At 35.3% G+C, this 26,831-nt stretch overlaps 2 protein-coding genes across 2 annotated transcripts in view; one reads left to right on the forward strand and one right to left on the reverse strand.

The window, feature by feature from the left end:
* The window catches only part of Octalpha2R (alpha2-adrenergic-like octopamine receptor), a 138,965-nt gene that overhangs the window by 40,718 nt on the left and 71,416 nt on the right, over positions 1-26,831 (reverse strand). The window lies entirely within an intron of this gene.
* LOC149374250 (uncharacterized) lies at positions 4,388-10,363 on the forward strand. Its single transcript, XM_089594334.1, has 9 exons — positions 4,388-4,439; positions 5,575-5,866; positions 5,965-6,256; positions 6,341-6,497; positions 6,639-6,903; positions 6,983-7,446; positions 9,317-9,581; positions 9,653-9,950; positions 10,019-10,363. Exons 1-9 carry the CDS (start codon positions 4,397-4,399, stop codon positions 10,178-10,180), a joined length of 2,238 nt encoding a protein of 745 aa, XP_089450460.1. The 5' UTR covers positions 4,388-4,396; the 3' UTR covers positions 10,181-10,363.

The following is a 26,831-nucleotide window of genomic DNA, read 5'->3' on the forward strand; positions in this document are numbered from 1 at the left end:
AAAAAGGGATGGCACTGTATGCTGACATGGGATCTGTTTTCAGAACAAGTATTTTCAAAATTTCGTTTTGGTTTAGTGCAAAAAGTGTGTTTTTAAAAAATTTTTTTTATTTTTAACTTTGCTTTCAATATCTACGGTATTACTATTTTATCAAATTAATCAGAACAAACAAATATTCAATGTAGTATTTCGGAAAAATTAGAACTCATCTGAGGTTGTGAAGCGTAAAGTTGGTACAAAATGCTTAAAACATGATAAAAAAATTTTCTTTACAATGAGGTGTCAGACGTACTAATCGTACCTTGCACGTAAAACTGCACTTCGCATGAATTTAGAACTAACTTTTGTTACAACTATTTAGGATTTTTAACCAAGTTACTCGTTATGCTTGAAATTGATACAGCAACCGGAATTAATTACCGATGCAAAAAAATTTCAAAAATCTTTGAAGAAAATCCAACAAACTTGCTCGAGCACTCGCGTGATCCACAGCGTAATTCCACCGATACATCATACCAGTCGTTCCAGAGCCCCCAATCAGCGTAATCGTGTCGTTTGGTTTTACGTTTTCCTCCCTGGATCCGCCGCGAAAACTCTTTGGGCATGAAACTTCCTTCAGGATTGGAGTGTAAGCACGAGTTTTCTCAAGGGTGGGAGTAAGAAAGATGGTAACACCGCTTGAGACGCAATCTGCAAGTTAATGTAATTGAGTATGCCGAAACTACTAGCCCCTATCGCTTAGCTTGGGAAAGGAGGGGCGGTTTTCCGTATGTTCGGTGGATATTGACGAAGTTTGCTGCCACGCCCTTATTCCGATTGGTTCGGCTGATGTTGTTCCATTTTGATGAAAATTCATTTTTCAAGCAACTGTTGCGCCAACGCAGGAATTAGGAAGTTGCGCTGCGTTTTCGGGAATGATGGATTATCCGTTCCCTGACACGTGGACGGTCTCCTTAGCCTATGTAGACAAGATCTACTGCCGGTGAAATGCCAGAAGGTTACCTAAATCTCCATCTTCTTCGATATTTCACACAGTTTTTTTCTTTTATTTTACGTTTCATATACGGAAAACCACAAAACCAAAATCATTGTATCAGGGTTTTAATAGTTTGAGAATATAGTTAATTAATTGTTGAAGATTTCATTAAAATAAGGTACTGTAAAATATGGTAAGTGATTAAAGATGCAGACAAAATCTTACTTTCGAGCAAATTTGTTTTTAATAACCCATATGGATCATAGCTAATATATCTCAAAGGTATCTGGAAGTTACATTTTATATATATTTGCTTCATCAGCAGAACATGCCCTATGCAAACCATAGATCAAAAACACGTCATAAATCTACAAACACCAAGTCCATAGAGCCAATAGAATGCATAGAAAGCATTGAAGTATAAAGAGAGAGAGAGAGAGAGAGGATAGTATGTTTAGCAGTGGAGCTCGAATCAGAATCAATTTATGGTCCCACGGCGGTAAACACACGGCAGCTCAACGCAGTAGTGTGTCTGCGGCGGCACTGCTAATGCATTGTAAACACCCTCCTCGTGTGCATTAAACTTTCAGGTGGTCTATAGTCCGTTGTACCGATCGTGAGGTAACTAATTTGCCGTTGTTGTTTCGCTACTAGTGTACACCTCGGGGTGTTTGATCATCGTATTTATTACGAGGCTCCTATTGACCTCGACAATGGCTGTGGCTGACCGATGAGATACTCCCAACAATTGTTGATGGACTTTTCTTGCTACGTCTCAGCACAAGGGGTTTTGTTAGGAATTGTTTTGATCGATACAGCGCTTACGTGCAAAAATGATGTAATAAATACTTGTGACATAACCAAACAGCTCTGTTATCGATAAATCAATCAGCCACATCGAATCGAGTTATTTTTCATGTCAAAAATTAATTTACCGGGTGTACAAAAATTCTATTGTAGTTTTAAAACGCTTGCATATATGTTGAACCAGTGAAAAAAAGTAAATTATTAAATGTGAGAAAAAATTATAACTTATTTTGTAACAGATTATAATTTCAACCACATCCTTCATAATAATTATTTTCAAGGATACTTGGATCAACGTGTTTGAAATGATTTGTATTCACAGAGGTGTTGGCGCGTGTGAAATTTTTTTACGAAAAATAACCAACAAATGTATTTTACATTGTAACCAATTTCTCGAAAATTCTACAGACTGCATTATTTTGATAATCAAATACTGTATGAATGTGTTGAAATAAGTTACGATTAACGCGAGATAAAGTAAATTATATGACCAACAAAAACAAGTTGATTGATTTAATTGTGTAGAACGGAACGATTGAACTAAAAAATTCAAATCAGAGCAATCAAGCGTCGTTGGCAGAACGATAAAAATGTAGGAATTCGATAATTTTTCGATACGCTATTTTGTTTTAATCATCTCGTCACGATCTCGATGTAAATGCACCGAGTGAAAAAGGTATCGTGGATAACAGTTCCCGAAATCGAGGCCTCGCCTATGCAGGTAGGAAACAAGAGAGGGGAAAAGGAGGTCGTTGTAGCTGTCTATAGGCGCTGTTATACACGACCCGTCAAGGGTAATCCTCGTCTTAATGACGATGCCACGTTAATCTGCATTCGCTGCACTCTTCGTCGATTACATCTTTTCTGTGTCTACGTTGCACGTGTGTTGGCACACGTGCAAGTAGCAGTGCCGTCGGTGCATGTACGGACCGAGATTCCGTCATGATTACATCGATCGCTGTTTAATGTATATACGGAACAGTGGCGGATGCTAGTAGATGGGGTTGTGCGGCGCTTCGTTCGTTGGACTGGAGGATTGCGGATTTTCTGATTTGGCGTGCTCAGCTGGATTAAAAAAATAAAAAATAGTTTCAGGGAGCTCTGAATTTTTATTTTGGAATAATTTGTGTGTTACTTTAACTTAATTTAAATTTTTTATCGAGCAACAGAAAAAAAAGTATTTTCTTGAGATTTGAGATCAAACCCAAATTTTGTAAACGCTTGTTTAATTTTTTTATTAAAAGTTACAGCATAGAGAAAAACAATTACTTACTACGATGTATTTTTAGCATTAAAAAATTTCGCGTGAGTCGCAAAATTGTTAAAGTTTACTCTAAAGATTCAAGCGCAACCTATCAACTTTAATCTTCTCTTTGAGGTTGTAGAGAGGAGCATGAGAGAAAGAAAGGCAAGCAAACGAGCGAAAAATGAGAGAACATTTTTCACTGGACATGTATTTTTATAGTTTATTTAATGTAGTATAAAAGAATTTAGAAGAAGTCAATAATTTTTTTATGCAAATCATCAATTAAAACAAATTACGTTTAATTGAAAATAACAACCACATAATTTCATGCGTGTAATTGTTTCATATTTTTAGTTTATTAATAAAAGCCTAGTTTTACAATTTAAATTTTTTTCTATGTTCAATTCCGTATCAAAAATTTGTCATTTACAATAAAAAAAAGTTTGTCTGCATTCCCTAAATGGGAGTAAAGAATATTAAACATAGTGCATCGGACCTCATGATTTTTTCACACTAACCTCAATTAATTTATAAGAATGAGTTTGCAGGGATTACATTAAAAATAAATCCAACGTAATATTGGTGCAAAATATTTGTTATTTGATATAATCTTTTCTGCCAAAGAAAAAGTTTTAAAAATTATTTGTATATCAATAATTCACTGTATAGTTTCGTCCAACCTACTATCACTGATCAAAAAAAGCACGTTAAATAAACGCTTACAAGAAAAAAAAATTTATTCTTCAATTAGGAAAAAGGTAAAGAGCTTTAGTTAGGCTTCGGAAAATAGTTTTTAGAACAGTGTAATAAGCGTATGTACCATCTATAGTATTAAAAAATAGCGTTGGCACTCAAAACTTATCTACTTAGTGATGAAATATTTTCGAGAAAAATAAAGTACCAAAAGACAAAGCGTCATTGACAATGTACTTCCTGTTCAAGCAATTAAGATTTTATGAACCGCTGTTTGAATTCTTTAATACTAAAATTGTTATCTTACTTACGACAGCAACTTTTTTCGTCATCCTACGATGTTGAAAGTTTCTCTATTTAAACGTGTTGGTAATGAAAATTCCAATCTTTTAAAAAGGCTAAGGGAAAACCTGTTTCAATTAAATAAACAGGCCGATAAGTTCTCGATGAACAATATATTTAACAATTATTTAAGAAGTTTTTTTTCATCCAAAGATGAGATATCAAAAATACCGTTGTACTCGAAAGAGTAGTAATTACTTTCATAGCAATGTCGAGATTGCAACAGAACCTCGTTACACAGGTATTTTTGTAGAATTTCTGATATGCCTTCTTATAATGAATGTGAACAAACAGTTGAGGCAAGCACAGTATCAATTGGTCTGTTCACAAAGATGTTTCTCCTAAGGTTTCTTGCTTTACTTCTGGTGGTTCAAGGTAAGTGCTTTTTTTTAAGTAAATTAAGATTACAGAAAATTTGATACATGTGGCAAGAGATGAGTTAAGCACTACTTTTAGTATTGTTAGCTGAGTGCGTTAGTAGTCGAAAAAAAACTCAAATTTTTTCTAGTTCTGCAGCTATTGGTAAAAGGTTTATAATTTAAGAATTTCGTTGCAGAGTTAAGGCATTGTTACATTTGCGTTCATATTTTATCAAACATTAATACTTGAATATTTCTATTTATGTAAAATTTTCACTGATAATTGCACATTCAATTTTATATGAATGATTTACAAGTGGTAAATGTGAATAATGACAAGATCATACCTGCAAGTCGTGTAATCATCATTCTTCCGTTGCTTATCCAAGAGTATTTGATCTTACAGTTAATAAATTTTTTGTAGCTCAATAATGTATTAAATAAACTGAATATAATTTGTGTAATAAGAGTATAACACTAAAAAATTTAGTCACCTAATATGCAGGAACATATATCTATAGAACGGTAGCTTTCAAGAACTGGTTAGAACATCTTTTATTAGTATTCCGTATCGAAAAAATCCAGTTTAAAAAATTTTAAATCATTGATAACTTTCGCTACTTGAGGAATATATATATATAAATAAAAATTTGTAATTTAGACTTAATAATAGCCTTTTTTCGTCTGCCAAGTTTTAAATACTTGGTTCAACGTCCTGGTACTCCACGTTCGAGTTTATATATACAGTTAACTAAGAAAATACTTCAATCCATGCACAATTTTTTTAATTTGATAAATTCAACATTTTTTTAATGAGAAACGTACTTCCACAAAATATACACTACTAACTGTTTGAACAATTTACATACAAAACAAATGTATAAAAAATCCGATTTCAGATTAAACAATCATGGTTGGTAAAGTTATTCTCTGCTTTTTTACGTTATTTCTCGACTTGTTATACCAGTGTGTAATTTATTCAATTGTTAATTTATGCATGCACTGTTTCAACAAAATAGTATTCATTTACATAGCTGTGTTGAAAATACTTTGCAAAAACTAATCATAAAAAACGTTTAACCTCAATGCATTTTTAAAAATTTTAATCATGTTGATCATTTAAACAATGATAAAATTTTTTGTTGGTTCAGTTGTTAGGTGCAAGCATGTTAATCATGGCAAGATTAAATCAACCTCAGCTCTCCATCCAAACAAAAGGTACAAGAGAGAAGAAGTTCCATTTCTTATAAGTGTTGTGGAACGAAGGCATGATGGCACAAACTTTATGATTTGTGGTGCTGTGCTTTTAAATGAAAATCACGCCATTACTGCTGCCAGTTGTGTGCATAATAAACCACCTGAATGTATTAATGTATTTTTCTATGTGACTAAGTCTTATAAATTGGTAAATGAAATTATTATCCATGAAGAGTACAAGTCAAAGTAAGACATTTATTGATAGTCCAATATATGATGAACAACGCTTTGAATTATTATTATTATTTTAAATACTATTCTTACTGTTACAATCATTTAAACAGTGGATCGCTTTATACTGAGCATGACATAGCTATCCTGCGGTTACAAAAAAAACACAAACTAAGAAGATATACAAATATCTTCAGTCTACCTCAAGCTTTCAATAAAACTGTTAATGCAGGAAAAATATTTTTGGTAACACGTGTCAGTTCTCGTCTATCACATAATGCATTACTAATATACTCAGTGGCTGATATTATCACCAACACAGATTGTCAGCAAAAATTAAAAAATGAAGATGAAAATGCTGTACTGTACACATCACAATTTTGTGTAAGATGTAGGGATAATTACGTAAGTAGACAAAGTTTGAACGTGCATAAAATCATTTAAAAATATTAAGTTGTAACTACTAAAGATTACTCTCCTGTTTTGCAGTCATATATTGGCCGTGGTTTAATACAAAAATTTGGCAGCAACAATGTGCTCATCGGACTGTCCACTAGAAACAATATATTTACAAACATTTCACTATATAGGGTTTGGATCGAAAGTAAAATTAGGAAAAGAGCTGTCCTCAAAGAAATTATTCATGGTAAGTACTTATTGTCATCAATGTGCACCATGTCATTAAACAATAATTTCGTGACACTACAGCACTACGACTTTTCTACACTAAAATGTATCTTAAATTTTATATCTATTTTAAATTTTCATAAAATTTGTGTTGAATTAGTTCCCGCAGTTCCATACGATTTCGCTAAGTCACAACAATTTCCGTTCCACGTAGCTGTTGTGCAATTTACAAATAATACAGCAACTGACGTGAGATGCAGTGGCGCGCTTATCAAAGAAAACTACGTGTTAGCTCCTGCCTTTTGTAAAACGAGGGACTTAAAAAATTACCGTGTTGCACTTGGTGTTGTAGATTTTCCCTCTCAGAAATATTCAAAACATGTTGCCATCAATCAGTTTATCATTCACGAACTCTACAACTTGAAGTAAGTGATTTTTTTGATATAAAGTTTTGTATTTTTTAATTAATTGACGTTTGATTCAACATAACAAAAATGTTTTTAGTAAATCATCTCATGTGTATGACATAGCTATTGTGGAATTAAACGAAACAGTAGTGCTTAATAAATTTGTAAATCTGGTATATTTACCTGAATCAAGTAATTATTTTGATGAAAGTATGGAAATGACGGTAATTAGGTACATGAACAACCCTTTTGGTAGTCAAATCTGGAAGCTCGTATTTTATCCAACTCACTTTGTTAACAAGTCTTCCGTGAAAACACCTAAATTGCATAAGTCGTTATTCCGTATTAAAAAGGATCATCCTACATTGATTTCTCGCGTAAGCAATAAAAGTGTTCTACAGACTTCTTCGAACAAACTTGTGGTTCAGAGTAAAGGCAACAGGAGCTTTTTAATTGGACTTTCTACTAAAAAAAGGAGAATTATAGCAGATATTTATTCACATGTTAGTTGGATCAAGAACAAAATCAAAGGAAGCGTAGAAATAACAGATCCCAATAAGAGTGAGTTTTGGTCATTTTAATCTTGTAACCCATAGCCGTAGTTTTAAAATGGTGAATCATTTTGATAGTTGTACTACCCAAGAAGCTTATGTAATATACTAAACTGAGAGAAAACTGGAGCGTCTGTTGTCCTGCACGTACAGCCACTAGGCAAATTTATCGAATAGACCTTGACTAGATCATTAGTGCGTCACTTGCACTACTTGGGCTGACTGAGCACCCAGCGTGGATCGTCAATACAAATGTCTTATAGTGCAGCTTTTCAACGTATGGTCAGTCAGTGCATCCAAAATACAGAAGTCAGTTACTCACAATCGATTATTTATGATGTAATTTTCCAGTGCTTTACTGCGATTGCAATTTGTATACTTATATTTTTGCATTTAAATAAAAGGTGGATAATGTAACTCTCATAGCCTTATTTTTGTAAGATAATGTACACGCATAAGATATACGATACTCTTTTTTTGTCTTCAGCTTATTTTTATGAATAAACTTGAAGAAATTTAATCCTGTAAGTTGTAAACGACTTACACATTTCAACTATTTATTAATGAAACGCTAAGGTATACACGTGGAGGATTACTGCAGATAAGATCAAAGATTAAACTTGAGTTTCTTTACTACATAATTTATTGGCCTCTGCAACTATTGACATAATTTATTTTTTACTACAATTAATACTTTTTTTTTATGCAATAGTTTATATCTCTTATCTCTTTTATCTTATAAGAAAAACTTAGATCATGATTTTGGACAGGTGTTATGAACTAGGTACATGTCGAATAAAAAAAAAAAATTAAAATGATGTTAAGGTTACTTTCCTTTTAATCTTGCTGACCTGAACCTACAGTCATTCAGAAAAAAATGTTAATTATTTCCTAAATCAGCATGTACTGATATTTTGAGTTTCAACATACCTAGATGTAGTAATATTTCTAAGAAAATGGTGGCTCAGTCGCACCGCCAGAGGACATTTCACGTGATAGTTTTCTCTCAGTGTGCGCTTGTGCAGTAAGTGGCTTTCGATTACAATTTTCATTGTTTGAGCAGGAAGGTGATTAAAAAATTTTGTATTTTTTAAAGTCTTTTCTCTCCAAACCACCGGCCATGCCATCTGAATAGTTAAAACTTTATGATCTTTCTGAGTACAAAATTTTTTTATTATCTGTGGCACTAAAACATATATTCAATCAATGTGCATTTCATATTGTATAATTTAGAACATATTTATCATCACATAAGAGCAAGAAAAACCAAAGATCTTATAGAATAGTACAAGAAACAGTTATTATACTATTTATTATTCATAAATATTTTTGTACTTTCCAAATGTTCATTATTATAATTAAATAGATAATTAAGACGCCCAATAACTACTAACTACCTTCGTGATAATTATATCTAAGGCATTAAACGAAAAAATAGCAAATTTTAAATATAAGTACAAACATCTAAAATTGATTTTACACCAAAAATGCACTAACAGTTTTTTTTTTAAAACAAGTATCTAAGAAGCTTTCTTTTGAAAATACAAATCTGAAAATTTTTCAACCACCGTCTATGCTCTACTTAATTGACATTCCATCGGAATTTTTTTCCCATCTTCATTCAAATTGTGCAAATAAATTTATTCACCCTACAGCAAATGCTGTTCATTTTACACGTTCATTTTAACATTCGGTAAAAAAGTATAATAAGCAGAATGTTTTGAAATCACCATGAATGAAAGTAATTGGCAATGTAAACTTTCTCAAATCGCTTGTACTTCGTATTAATTAGTAGTTATAAGATCTTAAATTATATAATAAAATATTCCTTTATATTTATAAGAAAACACTGTTTGGATTAACAATTTTTATTTTATCAGTTATGGAAGCGTACAATTGGACTGTGAAACGGAAAGTTTATCCATTAATCGTGGGTATTTTTAAATTTTCTGGAAATAGTTCATTTGAATTTCTTTGTGCTGGTGTACTTATTGGAGATTGGGATGTCGTTACTAGTGCAAGTTGCGTATCTGACGAAGAAGCTAACTATAAAATCCGTGTCACTGGGGCTTCAAATGATTCCCTTCTACATAGTGAGAGGGATATCACTGCTAGAAAAATATTCATCCACGAGCAATATAAAAAGTAAGCTGTTTATTCGCAATAAAACATGTAATAAATTATGTTATAACCTAAAATTTTTTACGCTTTTTTAGTAACTCACTTGTCGAGCACGACATAGCGGTTATACGGTTAGGACAAAATGTCACATCAAATTTAAATTTTACCCAAGATTTTTTGTCTTTTGTCAGTGCAAATGTCACTACGGATACACACGTTTTAACCAGTTATCTAAGTAATGGGCAACTGGATTATCCACTGAATGCAACCAATGATAAGATAATACCAAACTGCAATTCAAGCGAGCAAATGTTGAAAAAGTATTATCAAAATACTGTGCAGAATGAGTCGCAATTTTGTACTACTGGATACAACAATACAAATTATCCCTCGGTATGTATTGCAAATTCATTTCAGTAAAATACATTCAGACGTTTAATTTATAATTTTTCAATCCTCAGGAAATATACAGCGCCCTTATATTTCGAGATAAGTGCTCTGAGGATGCTTCTCACTGCCGGGCAGTGTTACTTGGACTCCCAACAAAAAACCAGGGCATTTTTACTTGGGTTCCGTTTTACACACAGTGGATATTGAGTAAAATACAGATGAAAGAATATTAAGATTTGTGTTGAAGACGATGATGTACCCCCGTGAATTACAAGAACTTATTGGCAGAACGGCATATTCTTATTTTCTAACTTATTAAAACGACTATTGTAAATTTTTTTTGCTGTTTTGCCTAACATAGACGTTTTAGTCCATTGACATAACTACTTATAAATTTATCACATGCGTGAAAAATAAAAGGGATTTTTTACTGTCAAAACGTTTTCACGAATTTTACGTCCATCAACCTGAAAACTAATGATTCACTATCTGTTTGTTTAACTCTCCAATTAATTTTTATATCACTTATTTTATTATTTCTTGTCAATGATAATATATTACTGTTAATTAATCTTGGGCAGTTTTTATAACTATTTTTTTTATTTTTTTAAAAGGACGGCTAGATAACAAAAAATGAAGTTAATAGAAGCATGAAGTAATAGGTTACGAAGTAATCAATGATATCTCTAACTCTAATCGTCATCTTTTCCTATGCTAATGGACGTTTTGATTCTCTGAAGGGATTCCGTGTGATTTGACAAATAATTTCCTCACTAATAAAAGTAAAAGCTAACTATGACCGCAGTAAGTTAGTTCTTATCACTATGACCGTTGTAAGTTAGTTCAAGTAAGTCTTATCACTTGTTCTACTCTCTTGGGGCAGCTAATGGAAAATTAGACGAGATAGCGTTCGAAATCAGTGGAATAAAACAAAAACTTGAATAGTAAGGCTTATTGTAAATTATCTTCACTGTAACAATGAATTATGAGAAAATTTCCAATGTAAGTCAATCTAATTGAAACGAAAAACGCTCGAGTAGGCAAGGCAAATTTCTCAATGACACACGAAAAGCACACCGGAGGTGTGCAATGAAACCGAGGACAAAAACACTCTGTCGTCCAGATAGGAATACAAAGTACCGAGCAAGGGAGGGAGAGAAGAGACCAGAGTCCGATGTCCAAGGATGGGAAGGGCAGATTGCCAGCTGGTGTATTAAAGGCGGAAACGGCAAGCGGAACCGGAAACGGAAGCTGACCCGAGCGGAAGTAGCCCGTTTGCCGTGGTGACTACGGACGAACGATCGTGCACGCTCGCGCGTGGCTTGCGACTGTTTCGGAAGGGGCGCGGGAAATCGTGAGTCTCCTGCACTTCTTTTCAAGGAAGACGGCGATGGTTTTTCTCTCTCTCAGTCGTAGTCCTCGTCGTTAAAATTAATATGCCCGTTTCCAGCTGCCCATGTCTTTTCGGATGTTGCTGGTATGCGGGCTTATGGGCTTTTTTTTTTTTTTTAAGTTATTTTTTTGGCGTGAGTTAAGTATGGTGATTCGAATCTATTGTATAAGTATTCCAGAGGAGTACTGCTACGTGAAATCTAAGGCGAAATTTTAATTTATTTTAATGCCTCTTTTTAATTATATGTACATAAAATATCGTTTAAGAAAATTTTACAAAACCTACAAACATGGAGACAGTACTCGATCGGACATTATATTACGGATTTTGTAATGGTACCCTAAAACATTGTTGAATCAGAAATTGGAATACTAGTTCATTGTTTTCACTACAACGGTTGCCTACCTTCCGAAAAAGTTTCAACGTACCTTAAGCTTTTCGTTTTACAAAATCCACTAGAGTAACAATGATACGACGTATTCTATCGATAAGATTAATACACATAACGCTTAGAAAAAAAAAAAAAAATAAAAAAAAAATAACACTCATCTAACGCAGCTTGACATGAAAAACATGACAAACGACTGGATTTTGAGAATATTAAAAAAAGAAAATCAATAAAGTGAATCCTCAAGCATCAAGATCCAATTTTTCTCCCAAAGTGCCGCCTAAAGCAGATTCCCTTTGAAATTTATAGTCTGACAGGTTCAAGCAAAAAAATCGTCGCAGCCGCATTAGAGCGTGAGAAAGCAAAAAAATATCCGAGACATCGACGAAAGAAGATGAAGAAACGGGATAAAAAGTCCCTTGTACAAATTCATCGTAATGGGTGAGTAATGATGTGTATATTTGCGCGTTAAAGGCACACAGGTCGTGAGAGAACGCGTGAACGAATAAAAGGGCCGATTCGGAAACGAGGTGTGGAAAAAAGGTCTCTTTCCGTTGTCTAGACTTTGCGGCGCTTTTTCTCGCACACGCGAAATTTTCGAGTAAATACAATCGACGGAAACAAAGAAGACGGAGGTGTACAAGTTTGAAAGTTGAAAGTACAAAATATCACGAGCTGCAATTGCTTTTGACAAAAAGTCGCGAAATAGAAGTACACAATCGTATGTCTAAATATTTATCGTTTGATCGAACTTGCAATCGAGTAACGACACAAAAATGATTTTCCAACCTTATGGTATTTTGTATCTGTTGAGAATCACTGCATAGTTTCAATAGTTGACCGATTAATCGGGTTATTGATGACAATTTTGATTTCATGAAAATACATTAATTACATTTTTATTCACAGCCAGCCAAAGATCGTACAAACAATAAAGAAAGAAAAAAACATCGAGCCAGAGGATGGAAACGAAAGTTTATCGAGTAGTTTTGTTTTCAATGAACCCGAAGGATGAATCAATTCCAGTACTTGCTCGTGAACGCACATCGTACACGCATACATAGCTGACTCAGTACATTTAATTAAGCTTTCATTTCAACCAGTCTCCTCCACGTTATACCATGGCATATATATACATGTACACGCCCGAGCAGCTAACTGTTCTCTAAATAACCACAAGCATCCTTCTCTTGGGCGAGCGCGTACTCTCGAGCTGAAAATTAAAAGCTGCCGGCTGACCGCGTCCAGCGCGTGATTCCCGTCCGGAACAATGGACCCATCCCCCTGACCGCTCCCCCACCCCCAGGCAAAGAAATCCGACCTCGCGGCTTCTCTAGGCACCAGTTTCGTTTCAATGCGAGACTTCATAACTCGGACCGGCACTGGCACCCCTTTGCAGTCCACATCTCAGGGAAAACCATCCCGTGAGAAGCAATAAAATGGAGACTCTTTTGATGATGCCTGTCTGTGTTCGTGTATGCGAAGAAAAACGTGCTGTCAAATGCTTCGGCTGTTTGTTACTTCGCATAATTAAAAAGAACCGCGGTTTTTTTGTTTGCGAGCAAACGAGTGTGGTTTTTTCACATGATGCTCCCCTTGGCTGTTTGTACTGTGACGTCGTTCGCAGTTGCTTTGATTGTTCTTTTGTTGGCCACGGTGATGGCTGCACAGCTCAGAAAGTTTTTGTAATTTTTACTCTTGCGGTTGGAAAATATTTCCACCTTGAACGTCTGAGTATTACAAAGTAAACGTACGAGAGCAATTTTACCATATTAAATTAATCACATGAAGTAGAAACAGACGCGTAACTTGAAAGTAGAAATTTTTTTGCCAACAGAAATTTAATTGACCAACCAAACTGCATATTGCTTCTTCCTTACAGTCTTCATCAAATATAGCATACAAAAGTAAAAATTTTTACTATGTCCAAACAACAGCTATAATACATACGAAGGATATATTTAAATAAGGAGCTATGATTATAAAGCTTTTATGAATCATGACGGAAATTGTGATTATCAAATCATCACGTCATTTTTTTTTATTTGTTATGTTTTCCATCCTATTTCTAAATATATACTTTGTTTTGATGAGATAAACAAGTTAAATAGAGTTAAAAATATACAAAGAGAAAAAAGAAATTTTGAAGAAGTGGATTTAACTGTTTCTGTTGAGCGAAAACTCAGCTAAAGAATCAATTCGGCCATATTATCCGTTTAATTTGCTCGTCATATTTACTCGATGAAAATAGACGAGAAAATTTCTGGAAACTCTTTGACGTTCGAGTCTTTCAGTAAAAACAGGAGAAACTAAAGGAAAAAAAAGGAAACATCTTCCAAGTGCACTCCTTTTACGATCTTTCAGGCTATATATAAATTTGCCTAAAGGTAGCTCGAGGGGAGAGCGAGAGGAGCTGAGAAGATGCCAAGGAAGGAGAGAGAGAAATAGGATGGCCGCGAGCGCTGAGTAGCTCGCTCAGAAAAACGGCTCTTGTGCAAGCAAGCATCGGAGGGTGGACGAGAGAGTTTGCGCAGTCAGAGAAAGGAGAAGGGGATGATAAAGGAGCGTGTGCAGCTGTCGGTGGGTTCGATGTGAGCCAGAGTAGGAGATTTTTTCGGAATTTTCGAACTTGAAATTTGTTGCCTTGCTGCAGTGGCTCTAGCATTGTTCATTTACGTGTTCGGTTTGCGTGTGAATTTTTTGTTTTCTAAATATTTACAATCCGATCGAACGAGCGTTCCGGAATTTTTTGCACTTGCTGGCTTTTTCCCGCAGTCTTGTATTGATATTGTTTATTTAGCTCTGGATGGACTTATTTGGCTGTTGGAAAGGTAGTTTATGTAGTTAACAAGAGCGTATTAAAAAGTAGACTGTTGTGTTGCTGGTTAAAAAATTGAATAATAGCTTGTTAACATTGAAGTATTCACAAAAACATGTAAAAGAAATTCTAGTTAGGTGTATTACATACAAACTGTATTGTGCCATGACATATTATTTTTAACTTTAAAAAAATAATTTTTTTTACGTTGGCATCGATTGTTGGTGATGGATCTAACAAGTTTCGTAATGGAGGGCTGTGTCGCTCTGGTTGGGCGACGAAATGGGTAATGCCCCACTAGGTTAGACAGGAGAAGCCAGAAAAATTTGAGGAAAGAGCAGTAGCTGAGAGGACGGAAGAAGAGGCCTCCCACCTTTTTCTCCCGAACAGTTTGTTATACTCTGTGAGACAAAAGCAGCAGGGCTCACGTTGTTAACCTTTTTAACTCTCTCGTACTCTGCTCTGTTCCTCTGATCACCTCTCAAGTCTTTTTTTTTTTTTTATTCCTGCACTACTCGTACTTACCACTCATTCCAAGGCGCACTTTTTTTCCAGCTTCCTTGAACGACTGAAATATGCAACGAAAAAATTGTTGGGCACGTTTTTAAGAGTATAAGTACGTAGCTTGGGTATGAGCATTTTTCATCATTCGTGTGTGTGTGTGTGTGTGTGTGTGTGTGTCAGGTCATGTTGACTCTAACACCTTTCGACGTGGGTAAGGAGGTGCGCAGTATTTTCGATAAAATACACTAATGATGTGAGCGATGTAATATTTGAAAAATGCTATATTTGGCATTGCAGTATTTGCGATTCATCAGCGCAAACTGTCTGTCTGCTGAATTAATTGGAATCTCGAAAATTCATGGATAATCGATTTGCTGCATTGAAATTTGAGCTCGAAATACGTGGCTACAAATACGCAATCGCGTATTTATTTTTGCTACCGTGTTAAACTCATTTTATACATTATTCTCTATTACTCTTACAAGGTTTTTAATACAATTTACCTGTTGTTGACATATTTATATTTATCTAACTTGATGTTCAAGATCCATATGCATTTGAACCCAACTTAAGCTGTGAATCCAAAAAAAGAATACCTACCTACATTTATAGTTCGTTATAATTTTCATGAAGTAATGAATGATTCCTATATCATAAAAAACGCTAAATGGTCTGTTTACGATATATTAAATAAGTTTTATACTGATTTTGAGTCGAACGAAGGGATTTGGATAATTGAATAATTATCTCTCAAATCTCTGATAAGACCATCAGAGATTTTCCGCTCAAGCATACCATGTGTACATGGCAGTACTTGGAGACCCTAATTGTATATTGGTAAGATTACAGTTTGTGGCCGCCAAAACTGGGCGCCTTAAATTCTTTACCGACCAGCCTCGCATTCACGGGAGGCTGCACCGTTATGAAGCCAGGGACCCACACCCCCCCTCCTGGCTCCAACACTATAGTAACTCGGACCCGACAGGTCCTCCACAAGGGAATCCACTTGTTATCAAGCTCTGAAAAGAGCTGAAGGGCAGCGGAGAGTTGGACTTCGACGGGGATCTTTTTCAAGTATATAAGATCGACTTGAAAATAACCCTTAGGGGTAGGGCAGTTTCTATCGCGGCGCCACGTAGCGGTTGAACTCGGTACTGCGCGTTTTCAGTCTTGGGGTGTGGGTACGGAATGCGTCATGCACAGAATCACTTACGCGCATGAGAGTGAGAAGTAAGAGGTGTACGGAAATTTACTTTTCTTTCTCTCTCACTCTCACAGTCGTCTCTTCTATGCATCTCTTTCTCTCTCACTCTTTTCGACCGTCTCAGTATTTTTTTTTCACGACGCATTCCGCATTTTGTATCACGCAACCATAAACTAAGCCTGCGATCACATGGAAAACGCAATACGCAATACGGACCTGATAAGTGTTTTCGTATTACGCATTCCTTACCACGAGTACAGCAGCGGAGCTCTAGTCATCTCTTCTCTTTAGACACAAAAACTTATTCGAATAAAAAAAATACAACCTTTACATATGATGTTTCCCGTTAATATCTAAGACGTTACCTGAAACATCAATAATACGACTTACTTGATAAGCTCAGTTTACAATCCTCCCTAAAAAAATGCATGAGGTTCGTTAAAAGTTTCCTTTGAGATATGTTGACTAGTTTTCTCACGTTTTTTTTTTTTTTTCTTTTTGTTAAAAAAAGTCACAGTGAAAACGCAGATAGGACGAAAAAAAGGAAAAGAAAAAAATCAAACCCTTCCTGTAAGCAAATCTCATAACAGCAGGAAAAGGGATAAAAATAAGACTTACGGCAGACCAAAAGGGAAAAAAGGCGGAGCTCCTTCTCCCCTCGCTTTTTTACACGCGAATCCAAGCGACAACCCAACTCCCATCCCATTTAAGTGTCCATAACCATCACTCATCGCTTTATCTCGCGCCTTTTTTTTTCTTTTTATTTATTTTTTTTTTTTTTTCCCAACAGGTACAGCAACAGAGTGCTGTACGCGCACATGGTGAAATATGTATCGATCAATACAAGCGAAATGGTAATTTAATGCCCAAAACGCACTCACAGCTCGTTTATTTCCCAAAGACGACACAATTCGGGCGAGCCCCCCCGAGTGATATAGACCACGTATTGTACGTCCATACATAAAACATTTTCATTCTGTGCTCCGGTTTTCATTGTACTTTAATCGTTACGTATCGTAAAAAGACATTGACAGCTGGTAGTATTCCAGAATTGTGGAATTTTTGCTTAAAATATGGGAATTTAGACATTTCGCGAAACACGGAGTTTGAAAAAGGAGGCGAGAGCGGAACTGTGAGGCACTAATTTTCTTCTCTTTCCGTTAGACACACTGCATGTAACATCACTTTGATGAATTATTAAACGAGTTGCTTGACTAAGGCCGTGTGTTTGATGAAGGATAAATTTAGGTATACCGGCACACGTTTGTGATACACCCAATATTAACCAAGCTTTTAGCTTTTAGGCGCGTCTTAACGTTGGGGGTCTCAATTTTCTTTGTATAGGTGGTCAAGGTCGCTAATTTCTTTTTTTATTATTATTTTTTTTTTAGTAGTGAGCAGATGATGGCTGGAATGTACCGGCAAAAAGCCTATTGTTTATACTTTTTTTTTTCTCCAGCCTACACGTCAAACACGATTTTCTTGTATTTTTGCTTGTATCTGAGGAACGAATACGCAATGGGCGAGACGTAGTTTATTTCTCTTCATCCACAGCTACCAATGTCTTTGAGATAAAACATCGGCAGACGACAAGTCCTCGTAGACCAGCATTTACGTATTTGTAAGCTTACTTGTTCGCAAGTAGAGTAAGTCGAGTATGGTCAGACAAAAGGCTCGACCCTCACAAGCTGTAATTTTCTCATGTATGGACCGAGAGAAGGTAATTGTACTGGGAACAGTACACGAGGTGTTATATAGAGATAGGAAAGATTGAATTGAGCGGAAGGTATGCTTGAGGTGGTGTCCGTATGTGTGTGTGTGTGTAACCTAGGTACCGGCCACCAACAGTCGAGCCAGGGAGGAGTTCGGCGGAGAGGACGACCGGAGGTGACAGCACGAAGATATCTACCTCGAGAATAGTGTGCCAAAATAAATATATATGTCGAGAGAGAGAGAGAGAGAGAGACGCGACGTTGTGGAGAGTGTGTATTAAGGCGAATAAATAGCGCGAGAGCGCTGTGAAAATTTATATCCGCAAGTGTTTATTGAGAAGTAGTGCCCCCATTTGCCCCCTTCTATTTTCCTTTCAGGAGTGTTTGGTGTTCCCGAGCCAGACACCTGTGGCAGACCTCCCGGAGGAGAGATATCCAGAGTGTAGGGACATGATAAGAAATTTAGTGAGAGTTTTGTGAGGGGATCCGGGACGGCTGTTTATCGGCTAGAAAAATCCTCGTCACACGGTATGATCGTATGATTATAATAATGAAATGCTGGATGTTTCGAGCAGATCCGTTAAAATCAATCGGATTTAATTAAGCTGCCCATTCGCATCTGTATATTATATATTTTGTACAATCAGAGGGTCATTTATTAGCATTTCACAAACATTAATGTATTATTCATCATAATTATAAATCTCACTAATTAACGCGGTGCGCTTTTGCTCGGTTTAATCTGCGAATTCGTCTGATGAAGCTTTACATGTCATAAAGTAAAATTGGCGCTCACAGAGCGTGGTAGGGCGTATTATACCGAGTTACAAGTTTATGTATTCGTAGTTTTCAAACAGTGGTATGAAAAAAAAAAATCAAACATTTTTTGATACGGCAGAGTTGAAAGCTATACGACAGCAAAAGGAAAAAGGCAGCCTGAGGTATCCGGTGCTTAGAAACAGTTTGGCAGACACTCCACTCAGCGGATGGTATAAGAGAGAGAGACTGTAAATTTTTCGAGCGAGACTAGTGATTACAACTGCGCCGGTTATAAATGTCTTTTGTTATCCCAGAGAGGATGGTTAGATTTATTGCGACCGGCTTTTGGTATTTCTTATCTTTTTCTCTCCTCTTATTGGATAGTATACTGATGATGTTATTGCGGGATTACGTGTGTACGGGTGGGTCCGCGTTTATGCGCTATATACATTTGGTAAAATTGTATTTATGGAGTATGAGTGCTGGGGACTGGTTTGCTGACGTTTCGACTGAATAGTTTTTTTATTATTACTATTTTTTTTTATTATTTCGAGATGTCTATATCAGTTGTTGAGTGTATGAGATCAAGTGGTAGTGTTGTACATAATTGTAAGAGGCAGCAAGAAGTTGTAAATAAATACCACCAGACAGTGTCCAAAAAAATTTGTGTTACTACATCATTTACCCATTTGTCATGAATGTTCACGTACATCACTGCAACAAAGCAACAGAATTAAAGACTGTAGTGTAAAAAGTGACGTTTCATCTTAACTTCGAAGAAATCTCCATAGACTCTTAACCCCATTTTCTACCTTTGCACTGGGGATCTGATTCGTTCTGAAGGGTGCGTCTGCCCTGTTCAGGCTTGTTCTACTGGAACTGAACTTATACGCATGAACATTGTATGCAAAGATATGTAAAGTTAACGGACTCGTCGTTTGGTTTACTAAGTACTTAGTAAGTGTATGATATTCGTAAGTGGTAAATAGGTGCGTTGCCCTGTTTGAAACTTAGATACAAGGTGATCTTAATTTTTTTTATTTTTCTTTTCGGAAAGTGAAATAATAGAGGTAATTTAACGAGGATCTTCAATAGATAAAATAATTTGTGGAATTGAATCAAAACAAGTAGTTCAAGTTATTAGCTTTTATTTGTAAAATTATCATTTTTATTTTTTATCGTATGCAAAGAGACGGAGCCGCAGTTCTTTGGAGCGAAACACCTTATATATTATTTGTGAGAAAGGAAACGTGAAGGGTGAGCTACATTTTTATTGATTTTTTTTTGAATGCTGAAATAATAGCAGTTACTTCACGTTCCTTTCTTTTTTATACATGAATTAATTCATGGAACCCAATTAGAGTTCTTTGAAGTCATCATAATGAATTTTTTATTATTTTATTAATAATTTTGTTATGTGTACAATTTTTATGGTATGTAAAGACACATGGACGCAGCTGTATGGTGTCAAACCATTTAATTATCATATCGATTTGGCAAGAAAAACGTTTAAAGTGGACTATAGATTTGTTTTTCTGCGAATCATCTATAGCAAGAAAAATTGTCGTATTCTATGAACAATCCAGTTAAAATATATGCAAAACTGACAGTACTTAAGGGTAAGTATTTATTTACAAGTAAAATAAGAAATAGTTATTGAGATCGATATTCACTGAGAGTATTTTTTTTTTGTGTAAGACAAATTACAATGAGCAAAAAATAAATTCAGATAGTGATTTGAAATATTATTGTGAAACATTTTCTCCATTATTTTACGTATTAATCACTGCAAATTTAATTTAAAAATAATAAAAAAACATAGTATAACCCATCGTTGTATTATAATTACAGGGCGAAAGCTCGTTGTTTTATTTTGTAATGAAAATTAACATGCAAACAGCCAAGGAATAAGGAACACGAATTTTCTCACGATCTCAGCCCAAAGTTGAAAGGCGCGAAAGCGAAAGAGAGAAAGAGCGAGATCCCCCCTGCTCTCTTTCCCCTGAAAACTTTGCCCAAAGTGGTTTCAGCTTGCAAGTTTATTAATTGTATTTTCCTTCCCATTTTAATTATTTAGTTCAGCAGCGCGGGTGTTAACTCGAAAGGAGAACATTTCGACTCGACAAAATTTTAAGATAATCCACTTTGCGCTCAGTATTATGTTACAGGAAAACTTTACTCTGGCTAGAGTGTATCCTCATAAAGGATTATCAGCCGCGTTATTTAGAGTTTGATGCGACAGAATCCACCAGATAACCAAGAGTTCCCAGAAGGAAAGGAAACTTTGTCATTTGTCATCCAAGGAGTCACGCTTTCTCGAGAGAGAACTGTAAAAAAATTAAAAAAAAAGAATGGACTGCTCAGCAAGTCTCGTAAAATTAGGTACGCGCTCTGTTGATTTTTTTTTTCTCATTTCTTACTACGTTTTTTCCGAACCCACTTTTTTTCGTCACCAAGCCTCGCTACCGCTGTTTAAAGCAACAACACCTGAAAAAAGTCCTCTTCAGTACCCTTCTTTCTCTCTCTTTTTTTTTGTTTTTACTTCACTCTCTGCTTGCTTTCGCGCAAGCACTACTCCGCACATTTCGCACCACCACGGGCTGATTCAATTAAATATCGTGTAATTAATTAAATTTCTGATGAAACTCGAGCTCCGGCTAACTTTCATCAACCTAATGAGCTGTTTCATCTGAAAGTACAGAAAAGAGTACGGTGGACTCGGTTTGTCAACTTTCCCACGTCCGCTCCAGGGAATTCAATGGAAGTTTCTTCAATTTTTTCCACCACGTTCCGACCGCGCTCGGTCTTTTCATTCATCGTCAACTTCATAAAACTCCTTTAAAAAATTTCCACGGCTACAATTTCACTTATTGTCGATAAAACTTTGTTTAACCGAGAAAAAACGTCTTCGATTTTCTTATTTCGTGAATAGTAAAAGCATCTCATACGCAATAATAAAATCGATGTTACGTAGATGTTGTGCAAAAATAGTCGACGGACGCGTCGAACCGCGGAAAGATCGCGAAAGCCTCCAATGAATCACTATCAAAAAATATTTCGAAGCTCGAGTGAGTAATGGTCAAAGTTGAAACATCCAAAGCTGGACATGAGGCTACGTGAAACTTTTCGACGTAAATCGAAGAAAAATCTTGGGAAAACTGCACGAGCAAAATGAGCGCACTAATAATCGATTGCTGGGAATACTTAAAAAATAAATAGAAAATAAGCAAGCAAAGCGCACGCACTTTTTGCCTCTGCGAGCGAGAAAGAGAGAGAGAGAATCGGAAGCTCACGGTATGGGGCGTGGATTTCAATTAACCTGTCACCGGAGGAGAAAAAGCCTTCATACGTTTGTTACTCGCTCGAATAACTTTAGCGCTCGCGTGACGTCAGATTTTCGCGTGCTCGCCTCAGCCTCGTGGCTTATATATTATTCTAATGAGGCGCGAAAGCACAGACGGCTGAGGTGGCCTTTAGTTGTTGCCTTTAGTAGGATTGCTTAATTCGTTGAGGGTGCGCTGGGGTGGGTGTTTTATGGGTTTTGATCATATCTGAGGATGTTTTTTTTTTTTTTTTTTTTTTTTTTTTCTCAGTAATATTGTATTTCAGCTCCAGTTTTGATTTACTGTTCGAGGGCTCGAGCAATTAAAACGAGATTCTGGAATACTGTGCGAGTCTTCTACCAAGTCAACTGATCACGTGAGTATTTAAAAGTCATTATTTTGTTTAAGTTTATGAAAATTGTTTTTCAATTCTCACCAAATATTCTCGTCTCCTTTGGGGGGTTGTTGATTAATCATTTGACTCACCTGAAAACAAACAAAAGCGGTGTTGAATAAGAAATTGTTGCTTGAAAAAAAAATCTCAATACAATTATTTAAAAACTTTATGATTTTTAAAATCAGTATTTAAGAATAAAGTATTTTCGATATTTACGAATTGAACTGAATTACAATTTATGCATACTCGTGCTAGGCGCGTCTATTCCCCATTTACAATTATGAAATTAATTACTATCACGTAACATATGATAATAAAACGTAAATAATTATTATTAAGTTATACATTTTAAATAAATATAAAAAAAAGTTAATTAAGTGGATCCAACCCTATCATTATTTCTTCGCATACTCTCGGGTATTAGATGCATCGCATCACTACAGCTTCGTGGTTAGAGCAGCGTTTTTTCTTCAAGGCGTGTGATTGCACCCCCTGCCCCGTGCCTGCATGCTTATTGTGTGTTCGCGTGAGGGTGCGAAGACGGGATTTGAATAAATTTCCCATGGACGTGGGCCTTTGTCACCCACCTTGGCGCTCGGCTGTTCTGTCCCGAGGCTTTTATCCACGAGTTCATATTATATCGCTGAGGTTGAACTAAGGTTTTTTGGAGATCATACAGTTTGTTATGGTTGGCAATTGTACGTCAGGTTTGAATTGTATGAAATACTTTTGTAGTTGTCGGACAGTCCATCTATGGAATTGAATAAAATTTCGATTAATTATTTTCGAGTGTATATTTATGTATGAAACTTTTTTTCAGCGGAGAAACGATCGATGCCACGTGGTCCTTCTCGTTACAGAGGTGTTGCTGTAACTACCCTCTTTGCGTTCGAGAATAACGAGCCACTGTTGTCGTCGCTCGATAAAATTATCATCTGAATTTTTCACGGGGTGAAATAGAAATTAGCTCGTTACGAGAAATATCCTTTTTTTTCTCCCCCGCTCCTTGATGAATTAAGCGCACGCACAGCCTTTTGACGCGACGTCGGTACGTTATTACGTTTACGCTTGGAGAGAGGGTGGTATATGCATATAGTAGCCCAGAGGGCAATGTCTCTCGTGATTGTGATTATACGCCAGGACGCGGGTACGTGAAACGAGGGGCTCGATCGCGTGTCTGAGCCGGTCACGAGAGGTCTAAACGGTACCGTTTCGAGAGCCCCGGGATCACTTATTACAGCCGAACTTTGCATCGAACCCTCCCCCTTCCCCTATGTCCTTACATTTCACGTCTCGCAGAGGTAATGCTCGGTTACACCGTTTCAGATCTTTATTTTACTTTCATTTCTTTCATCCTTCTCATGGCTAGTTGAGTGTGTTTTTTTAATCGACTGCGATGCTTTGAAGAGAAAAACGGTCGCTATCACGTGGGAATGATTGACGACGTATCTCCGCATAGGTAAGGCTCATCAAATCAAACCGGCGTTGAAAATTGATTCACACCCCAATCAACGCAAAAGTGTTGAGTCAATCGTAAAACGCCTCTTTATCATCATCATCGCCATCAAATCATGACGATGATTTATTTTTTCGAGAAACAGTTACGGAGAGTAATTGAAAATTGAATGAAAACAAAGCAACCACCGTCGGATATACCGTACCGGAGGGTGGGGAAAAAAAAATTAGGTTGATTGCTCCGTTGGATCTTGCTCGGTTTCCCTTTATTTTTACAAACCACCCGATGGAAATTCAATTTTGCCCGCTTCAATTCAAGATTTCAGACTTGGGCTGCTGATTTTGTTTAATTAATAGGGTGTGCGATGCCAACAGAATGGATAAGCACTCGCGTGTACTTGACAACGAAGCGAGTTGGGTCAATGGACGGTGACGTCGATGCTTATTTTTAACCTTTCGTTCGATATCAAATTTTACAAGAGACAATGTCGAATATCGTGCATGATATTTACTCCCGTTTCGTTTCATTATTTTTGGAGTATGTGGTTGGCTACGTTCCGTGAAACAAGAGGAGCTGCTTCTATGACTTTATTGTTTACGATTCGGGTGCGATGTGACGGGCTGTTTCGAAGCTTATCATTTGGGAACACTTGTACGTTTGAAGTGTTGGACAAGTGCTTGTTAATATGATAAAAAAATGTTTTTTCAAATCATTTTGAAAACTAAATCATCAGAGTGTCATACTGTTGGATTTAATTAATACATCCAAAGGACCCTATAAAATGTAAAAAATTATTCAAAGAAATAGATAAACTCTTATTTAAATGAGAGTTGGCTCCGAATATAATTCAGAAGTATGTGGCAAACGACACTAAAGAAATAAATTTTTTTTATCTAATGTATTCTGAAATGACCAGTTGGTTTTTACTATTACTATCATCGGATTTTTTCTAATACTACGTATGAAAGGTAGTTAATATGCAATCAAACAAGTTATATTTTTACCACAAGATATCGATAATCTTGCTTTATCGTTCTTTTCGAAGTTCTTTCTCCTCGTCTGTGTTTTATATTACCTTGCCAATAAAATTTTAACCATAAATTACGTCATTTTCATAAATTTTTTAAATATTTTTTTTTTAGTCGTTAATTTATGAAATTTTATTTGTACCGTGCTAAATTATTGTAATTTACATTCTAATACCTCTTGGTTCTAAGATTGTTTTTTTTTTTTACAGACAAAAAAAAATTTATTTAGAAAATTTTATCATTCATACACAGTCAAATAGAATAGTTCAATAGATTTTCCTGAAATAAATAATTACGTTCATCTAAAAAGTACAATTAAGTGCAATTAATCAAAATAATTGGAATTAGGATATTCACTTATTTAACGATAATATATACAACACATTTTACCTGTAGATACTGTTCATTGACAAACGCTGTCAAGGATCTCTTCCTAATGCATGAGTAACTTAATTTTTTGTAAGGTGGTGTACTCTCAATACCATAATTTTTATTACTATTACAATTACTTAGTAACTATTAGATGACAAAAAAATCAGTTCAGTTCTCGCAAACTTACAAAATGCGTGAAAAAAAATTACAAAGATTTTAAGTTTTTTGGGTTTTATGTAGTGTTTTATAGAAAATTGAAATTCTAATATTAAAACTATTGTAACTTAAATTTTAAGAAAAAAATCAAGTACAACGAATATGAAATAAAAAGAATGTTTTATACCTCTGTAGAAATCTATTAAGATCTTTTATGTTTAAAAATAAGAAAATTTACGGTAAATGTTATCGTTTTTTACCTAAGGTAGGTTACTCTTTGTATGTCTATAAAATATGCTCAAATTATTACCGTAGAAAGGGATGTTACAGTAAAATAAGAGAAAAACTCAGCTATGCGCCGGGATCACTACATTTTAATTCCAGAGTTTTTTGTGTTCACTAAAAACTAAATAAATGAATAAGTTATGTGATATAAAAATTTTGACAACGTTATCAAAAAGATAATTAATGCTCACTTATTTAAAAAAATGATTCGTTCCCGTGAGTCAAATGGCATGATTAAGATTATGCGTCGAGCGTGTTAGAAAGACAAATGTACTCTACACTAATTGATTATATGATAAAACTATCTTAAACGTGAAGAAACGAAGAATTTTAATGCAAGTGATAAGAAAAACAAATCAAATTTTTTCCAAGCGTGTAAAAAACGATAAAACTGCATTTTATTTATTACAACGATTTCCAATATTGTACAGTATTACTTTTGGAGCCAGCTTTACTTTGGAGCAATAATTATTCATATATTTTACTATTTATTATTACATATTAAGCATAGCATTTAAATAACTGAGATGCTTTGAACTTTGCAGCCTTGTAACTCATAAAAATAGGAATAATAAAACCTAATAAATTATTGATACCATATTGACATTAAAAGGTATACGAGTGACTCACCAGGAAAGCTGTCATTTGCTCTTAGTAGTGCCCAGCTGTAACTCCCGACCTTTTATGTGAATACATGGACATTTATGTAAAAAATGTTTTTCAGAAAAACAATGTTTTTTGACAACAATATTAGTGTATGAAACTAAAGGCAATCGTACCCTAGAAAAATTTTTGATGAATTTTAGTTAGATCTAATCGGAATCAAGGTTTTTTCACTTTTTTCCATTTTTTACTTAATACTTTACTAATACGTTACCTAATATTTACCAATTTATCTTTTAACTAATATTACTAATAACAATTTATTAATAAAACATACTAATTTGGGGCTATTTTAAATAGAAAATAGTCACTGCGAATTAATAAGTCAATACTGATTGAAATTGTGAAATCGTGAAATTGTATCAGCTACGTAGTCCGTAGTTCGACGTGTCAGCCACAGTGTTATTTCTTTTTTAACTACGATAT

The sequence above is a fragment of the Copidosoma floridanum genome, unplaced genomic scaffold (genome assembly GCF_036245765.1).
Source record: "Copidosoma floridanum isolate Cflo_tuat_1 unplaced genomic scaffold, Cflo_Japanese_pri ptg000021l, whole genome shotgun sequence".
Classification (NCBI taxonomy): domain Eukaryota; kingdom Metazoa; phylum Arthropoda; class Insecta; order Hymenoptera; family Encyrtidae; genus Copidosoma; species Copidosoma floridanum.

What these genes read in the sequence shown, in the direction of transcription:
- LOC149374250 (XM_089594334.1), top strand. Translation starts at nt 4,397, where the DNA reads ATGTTTCTCCTAAGGTTTCTTGCTTTACTTCTGGTGGTTCAAG. An exon ending in TTTACTTCTGGTGGTTCAAG is followed by an intron (nt 4,440 to 5,574) that starts GTAAGTGCTTTT and finishes TTGTTGGTTCAG; the next exon opens with TTGTTAGGTGCAAGCATGTT. An exon ending in CACGAACTCTACAACTTGAA is followed by an intron (nt 6,904 to 6,982) that starts GTAAGTGATTTT and finishes AAATGTTTTTAG; the next exon opens with TAAATCATCTCATGTGTATG.